Genomic DNA, 7,589 nt, shown 5'->3' with positions numbered 1-7,589 from the left:
GCCGTGACCTCAGCGCGACAGCCCCGCCGCGCCGCCATGATGGGGAGGTCCGGGGCGCCCCCCCGCGCCACCCCGGTGGGGGGGCAGCCAGCAGGCGCGCCGCCATTTTGGGAGTGGCCAGAAGGGTGACCCTTAAAGGGCCCGCGCGACCTGAGAGTCCAGGGAGAGGCTCTGTTACCATGACAACACTCTTGTCCTCCTGTCCCCAATGGCTCTTCATCACCCCACTGGTTCTTCCAACGCTAGGCCCGCTAATAGCACCAGAAGAGTGGGAGGGGGCAGAGAAGTTCCCCCATGGGTCATTCATAGGTCATTGAGGATTCCACATGGCCAATCCCTAGCCTTCAGACCCTTGCTACCTTCCAACCACAAGCTCGTTTCCTCCTTCCCCATTACCTACACTGGACTTCAGTACTTTCATGCCCCTAGAGCTGGCCTAGGTCCCCAGTGCAAAGCCCCCCTTTCCACCCAACCCCCAAGATCACAGTTGCCAAGGCGACCCCATAATGTACACAATGCTACTTCTCCCACCCATCACCCATCCACATATCCAAACTACCCATTCATCTCTCCACCCATTCACCCACACACCCAACAACTCATTTACCAATCCAGTCGATTAACCACCTAGCCGTCCACCTCTCCCACCACCTATCCATCCATCCATTCATCTATCCACCCATCCATCCACTCACTCACTCAATGACCATCCACCTCCCATCTACCTACTCATCCATCCACTACCAATGTAAATACCTACTTATCCATACAACCAAGCAAACATCCACCCATCTCTGCACATAATCCTTTCATAATCCTTTCATCCAGTCACCCAAAAGTGAAGTCACTTAGTTGTGTCCGACTCTTTGTGACACCATGGACTGTAGCCTACCACGCTCCTCTGTCCATGGGATTTTCCAGGCAAGAGTATTGGAGTGGGTTGCCATTTCCTTCTCCAGAGGCTCTTCCCAACCCAGGGAATGAACCCGGGTCTTCCGAATTGTAAGCAGACAGTTTACCATTTGAGCCACCAGGGAAGATAGTCACCCAAACACCTATCCATCAATTGCATGTTTGTCTTCTCCACTAGAGTGTAAGCTCCATGAGTACAAGAGTCTGTTTGTGGAGTTCATTATTGTTTCCCCACTGCCCAGCCTGAGAGTCTCAGGAGACCTCAACAAATGTACATGCAGTACATATAACTGCTTGCTCATTTAATTCAAATATTTATTTCCTACTATGAACCAGGCCTTTTCCAGACAGACATACCCATCCCAGCTAACCACCTACTCAACTACTCACCTACCAGGACAAACATCCAGCAAATGCTAACCTATTCATCTGCCTATTGTCCTATCCACCCTCATCCTCACCCATTTACCCACTCATGATTCAAGTGCCCATTCATTTTTTTCAACCACCACACACAGAGCTTAACTTTCTACATATCTACCCACTCCTTTCATCTGTCTCCCAGACCCACGCCCTCACTGAATCAAGGAGCCAATGTTGGAATTGGAGTGTTATGAAGATGCTCTCATCCGAGACCTGGAAATTAGTGGAGATGAGATCTGGGCTTTACTGAGAATCAACTGCTACCCCTAACAATGACCGATACCTTTTATCAAACATTTTAAACTCTAGGTCTTTTACTGTATAAGGAACTTTAAATCAATTTTACAAATGAGGAGATCAAGGCTCTGAGAAAAGTGAGGGACTAAGGTCACAGAGCTCATGAGAATCTCCCTGCATCGCCCCACTCCCCTGAGACCTGCAATTTAGGGGAGAGTTTGAGAGAGCTGGATTGAGGGGATGGAGTTTGCTTTCTGATTGGCAAAATTCAGGGGCAAAAAAACCATCGATTTTTACTGAAATCAAGATTTTACTGGGGAACCTGATAGTGCCAGACTGTTTGGTACCTACAGCTCCACTCCCTACTGTAGGCCACGTGGGTTTGAGGCAGGGGGTGGACAGGCCCCTTAGACGGCTTTCTCTCTGCTCCCAAAGCACATCGGGCCGAGTGGGCAACTCAAGTGGTGTCTCCGTTGATGCAGGGAGCTTTGAGGGGCACGGGCTGGCTCTGGGACTCCGATGTCCTGGGAAGAAGCTGCAGGTTCTGGATGGTATCCTTCAGCTGGGCCTGAGTACTCTCTATCTCAGCTAGTCGGCACTCCTGGGGAGGCAGCGGCAGTAGACTCAGAGCCGGGTGAGGGTTGCATCCCAACTCGCGTTCCCTCACCCAGCCTAAATCTGTCCCAGGGCTAGGGCATGGGTCTCACCAGACTTTTCAGCCTGTGGCCCTCATTGGTTGAACGATCGCGCCCTGGATCCAACTTCGCGGTCCTGTAGGAATTACGGGTGAAAGGAAAGAGTCAGAGGCTGAGAGACTCCCCTAGAGCTCCTGGTTGGAGTCAGGGACTCTGGCGCGGAGCTTGAGATGGAGGTGGGGTTTATCCAGCCTGGGGGTGGGGCCTAGATACATTTCAAGAAGGGACTGCGGAATTAGAACCTGGACTGGCTGCGATGAAAGGACCAATCAACCAGTCCTGCGTGAGGTCGTGAGCAGGATAGGGGCGGGCCCAGACTAAGAGATAGCGGGTCTGTCCCAACTTGTTTGGAAGGAGCTGACTGAGGGACTGCTCGAGAGGACCTCCCAGCGACTTGGGGTGGATGGAGGTGACCAAGAAGCGGGTCTTAGATGTGTAGGGGCGGGTCTTACAGAGGGGGCGTGGCCGTGCCAGGCGTGATTTGGGTGGCTTTACTGGGAGGCGGGGCCTGAGCCGATTTCTCTTTAGCAAGGCCGCCTGGGGCGGAGCTAATAGAGAGGGCGGGGCTTACCCTTCTCGGAGCCTGGAATCCAGGAGCTGAAGCTGGGTCCGAAGCTGCTCCTGCTGCTCGCTCAAGGAACGGATGTGGGTGCTGAGTGACTCCACGAGGCCGGACAGCATCTTCAGATCCTGACGCAGGGCAGCCACCTCGCACTGAAGCTCCGCCAGCTGTGGGGAGGGAGCAACTGTAACCTGAGCCACTGTCCTGCCCCTTCTCCCCACGGACACTGACTGACCTCCCTGTTCCGTTTGCTCTTCCTCCTAACCGCCCTATGGGGTAATGACGCTCTAATTGTACAGAAGAGGAAAACTGAGGCTCAGAGAGGGTTGGGTTAGGTCTGAATCACAGACCACAGCAAGCTCGGTGTTTGAACCGAGACCTGCCTATCTTTCAGTCTTTTTCCAATCCTGTTTCCCCACTCTATGCGCAGACCTGAGCTGTACACCTCACCTTGCCCACGGGTCGGTGGGTGCCCAGCGCCTGGTCTTTGTCTCTTGGCTGGTCCATCTGGCGCTGCCAGGGCACCGACGGCTTCCGAGGCAGCGATGCTGAGGCTCCAGTCCAGGGCCGGCCGCGGGGCGCGGGTCCCGCGTGTAGGGAGCCTTTGGGTCGCGGCCGCGGTCCGGCAGACGGGCGGCGGCGAGCGGGGCGGCCAGCCGGGACACTCTGAGTGCGCTTTACCGGCCGAGGCAGCCGAGGGGGCTGTTCCTCCTCCAGCCGCGGCCGGGCCCAACTACCTGCGCCGTGAACGCTGCGCAGGGACTGACTCTTGGAGATGAGAGGGGTGTGCTTGGGGAGGTCGCGGGGGGCCAGAAAGCCAGGCTTCTCCCCTGCAGAGATGCTGGGGGTGGGATGGGGAGCTCAGACTTCCACCGGTTTCTGAGCTGACCCCACCTCTACCTTCCACCAGAAATAACTCCACCCCTGATCTTTTACTTCTCTGCAAGCCCTGTGACTGAAGGGATCCCATTTTGACTTCTGATCCTGTCCTGGACTTCCGATAATACTGTCCCTTCTATGACCTCAATCTAATCTTTGATTCCTCTCTAGCCTTGTCCCGGAGCTCTGACACGGTGTTACCCTTGACTTGAGCCTCTGTGTAATCTCTACTTCCAATCTGCCGGAGCTTGTCTGCATGCTAAATCACTTCAGTCCTGCCTGACTCTTTGCAGTCCTAAGGACTGTAGCCCACCAGGCTCCTCTGTCCATGGGATTCTCCAGTCAAGAATACCGGAGTGGGTTCTCATGCCCTCCTTCAGAGAATCTTCCCAACCCAGGGGTCAAACCTGCATCTCTTACATCTCCTGAATTGGCAAGCAGGTTCTTTACCACTAGCACCACCTGGGAAGCCCCCTGGAGCTTGACCTGTGCTCAAAACTCTACCCTCTTCCTTCCCAATCTTGTCCCCAACCTCTGACCTTCAACTGAACCTGTCTCTGCCTTCTGAAAGAACATGATCCCTGACTTCTGACCCCCAAAATGACTCTGCCATAAACTTTGACCCCATCTCCCCCTGGGCCTGACCTGAGATCTGCCCCTCATTGCTGAAAGTGACAATGTCACTTTCTCTGACCCTAGACATCTCTCTGACCCTCTCTTTGCAATGCCTAATCCCCACCTCAGAGTCCAATCTGACCTGATGCCCCCCTCTCTGATGGCACTGTGAGCCTCTCCCTGACCCCCAAGATGACCCTGTCTCTAGCCTCTGACCTCCATCCTACAATGTCTCTGATGATGAACATGACCCTGTCTCTGATCCCTGACATGATCCTGTCTTCACCTCTGACCCTGTGCATGCCTTTGGCCCTTCCCCCACTCCCACCCATCAGAACTGGATCAGGTCAGACTTGAGGCAAGTAGATACCTGGAATGGCCCTGGGTGCGGGGTGCTGGGAGACACATTGGCACAGTCACAGGTACAGGTCGGCCCTCTTCGATGGCATGCAGGATAGTGGGCAGCGGTTCCAGGTTGTCCCGGGTGGCCTGGTAAAGCATGCAGGGAGGATGCTGAGCAAACTCTCCAGGACCAGAGACCCCTACTCTCTTGCCTCCCTACCTCATGTTCTGGGCTCTGTGCTCAGGCCATACCTGGTCAAGTTCAGCAAAGATAGTACAGAGCTGGGCATGCAGGACTGCCAGCTGGAGGGCCAGGTCACTGCTGCCCTGATAACCACTGGGTGCTGTGTCTGCATCCACCGTGGCCACCTGGTCCAGGAAATGTTGCATGGCAGGTCCATGATCCTCCAGAAAGGTGTTCATGAAGCTCATGTAGGCTTCCTTCTCACCAAACCTGCATCAGAGCCCAAGTGGGCGGGTCAGGTCCAGCATCTGCCACCCCCACCGCCCCAGTGTGGCTACCCAGCCTCCCAGCACCTACGGAGCACGGTTGGCAAGGTTCTGGATGACCTTGGCAATCAGTGTGAGGGTGCGGGCTGGGCCAGGTGCCGGGTGCTCTGGTGCTAGGCCGAAGAGGCTGGGTGATAGAATGGCAGGACACAGGAGCCGCAGAAAGAGAGAGGCACATACGAGTCGGGGCCCCAGTGCCTCAGAGCCACGTGCTTTGCATGCTTCTCGCCAGCCTGAGAACACAGTGCCCAGCTCTGCTGGGAACCAGCTGGGAGAGAAGAGGCAATAGTCAGAGGGGAAAGATATGAGCATAAGGTTCATGGATGATAGAAATCCTAAGGTTGGGGTCAATAGATGCCTGCATGCTAAGTTCCAGGATAGAAGACGTTGGGGATAATGATGGTTGGGGTTATAGGTCTCCTTGGGGTCAGGGCTTGTTGGTGGTATACTCATTGTGGTGACTTCTGGAGTCAGAAATCTTAGATTTGGGGGTATAGGTTCACAGGAGGACAGAAGTCATGAGCTTCATGTCCAGCTATAACTGGATATGAAACTGGGATGCCAGACAGAGTACATAATATGAAGTAGTATAAGATTGGGTCACAGAGTCATCTAGATTCAGAAATCATGAGATTGATGTCCTAGGTGACATGGGATTAGGCACACAGGTTAACCTAGGGTCAGAGGTCAAGGAATTGGAAGCCTAGGAATTCTAGTTACATGGGATTTGGGATACAGGGTTACTTAAAGTCAGGGATCATGGGATTGGGAGTATGGCATTACTGGAATCAGAGATCATAGGATTGAGTGAAAATGAAAGCGTTAGTTGCTGAATCCTGTCTGACTCTGCAACCCCATGGACTGAAGCCTGCCAGGCTCCTCTGTCCATTGAATTCTCCTGGCAAGAATACTAGAGTGGGGTTGCCATTCCCTTCTCCAGGGGATCTTCCCAAACCAGGGATCAAACCCGGGTCTTCTGCATTGCAGGCAGATTCTTTACTATCTGAGCTACCAGGGAAGCCCCAGTAGGATTGAGACCCTATGTTAACTGGGGTCAGGAGGCATGGAATTAGGGTATGGGGTCACCTGTAGTCTAGAAGACAAAGAATCAGGTCCTATGTTACTTGGGGTTAAGTAGCATGACATTGGAATGAGTTGCCAGATTTAGCAAATAAAACTTTAGGAAAAACAGTTAAAGTTGAATTTCAGATTTTAAAAAATTGAATACTTTTTTTAAGTATAAAAAGGTATGTCACAAATATGGTATCTCATTTAACTGGGCATCCTATATTTTATCTGGAAACCTTAATTTGGAGTCAGAGCTAGCATAGTGACTGAGAGCACTGACACTCACTTGTAGCAGTGGTGCCCTGACACTCACTTGTAGGAGTGGATGATGTTCTCAAAGACCTCCTTGCAGCTGTTTCGCAGTCTGCTCTGGTGCTGGGGCAGATCTGAGGCTGGGCATTTACTGGGGTCCACCTCACAGTCCTCGGTGGAGGCACAGAGACGCCGCACGACCTGTCCTGCAGTCCAGCACAACCAGAGAGGGCCTGGACCATGACCACAACCCACAGCACCCAGCCTCCAGTTCCATCTCCAACCTACTTCGGAGGCACCTAAAATCTTGGGGAACCTCCAGTTCGCTCTAGAATCCCAGCATCCCCAGGGCATCACCCACTACCAGAATCCAAGTTTACCCAAGGGTTCTCAGATTTCTCCTGGGTTGCCCTAGCGGGCTCAACTAAGCTTCTGACCCCTGCCCCATTCTGCTCACCCAGCGTCTCTTGGAGGTAATCCTGTGCCACCAGCTTCATGTACTCATCGATGGCCTTGGTGGCCAATGTGTTTTCCCGGAACAGCAGTGCCTCACGGCCTCCACTGCGTGCCAGCTCTGCGGTGCCCAGGTCTGTCACCAAGGCCTAGGCATAGTGGGGTTACATTGAGCTGGGCGCGGACTGAGTCGTGAGAATCCCTGCTCTTGGCGGGTCCCTCACCTTTGGGGCACAGGCCCTGCCCCTCGCAGCTGCTGCCCAGGCCCATTGGCCTCGCTGCTGGGGTTCTTAACTAAACGGGAACCTCCGCATCAAAGCAGAAACTTGGGTCTCACGGTGCAGAAGCTCAGTTCAGACCCCACCCCTCACGGTGCCCCGCCCCTCGAAAGTACCACTCTGGTGCTGGTCCCCGCCAACTCCCCCCTTGGAGCACACGATCGGTCAGCCCCTGGTCACCCGGGTTCGTCCCGTCGCGGCGCCGCACCTGAGCCCGGCCGGTTGCCCGCAGCACGCGCACCATGGCGGCGGCCAGCTCTTCCTTGGCTTGAGCGGACAGCGCGAGTTCGAGAGCCCCGCAGAGGCGCGCGTAGTGGAACGTGAGGAACTCCGCCAGCTCCTTGTAGCGCTCCGACGGCAGCA

General features: G+C 54.4%; 1 protein-coding gene across 1 annotated transcript in view; it reads right to left on the bottom strand.

Moving 5' to 3' along the window:
- Positions 1–1,187: 1,187 nt before the first annotated feature.
- RASAL3 (RAS protein activator like 3) overlaps positions 1,188–7,589 on the bottom strand; it is a 12,259-nt gene continuing 5,857 nt past the window's right edge. The window contains exons 10-19 of the mRNA XM_010834001.1: positions 7,435–7,587; positions 6,953–7,097; positions 6,557–6,701; positions 5,207–5,443; positions 4,918–5,119; positions 4,694–4,812; positions 3,280–3,670; positions 2,839–2,996; positions 2,280–2,343; positions 1,188–2,173 (exon numbers count right to left, since the gene is read on the bottom strand). Coding sequence (XP_010832303.1) covers positions 2,030–2,173; positions 2,280–2,343; positions 2,839–2,996; positions 3,280–3,670; positions 4,694–4,812; positions 4,918–5,119; positions 5,207–5,443; positions 6,557–6,701; positions 6,953–7,097; positions 7,435–7,587 — 1,758 coding nt within the window. The 3' untranslated portion in view covers positions 1,188–2,029. The remainder of the gene's footprint in view (positions 2,174–2,279; positions 2,344–2,838; positions 2,997–3,279; positions 3,671–4,693; positions 4,813–4,917; positions 5,120–5,206; positions 5,444–6,556; positions 6,702–6,952; positions 7,098–7,434; positions 7,588–7,589) is intronic.

Source organism: Bison bison, unplaced genomic scaffold (genome assembly GCF_000754665.1).
Source record: "Bison bison bison isolate TAMUID 2011002044 unplaced genomic scaffold, Bison_UMD1.0 scf7180017863978, whole genome shotgun sequence".
Classification (NCBI taxonomy): Eukaryota; Metazoa; Chordata; class Mammalia; order Artiodactyla; family Bovidae; genus Bison; species Bison bison.
Note: the sequence above shows the minus strand (reverse complement) of the source record. Positions and strands in the feature narration are given on the sequence as shown.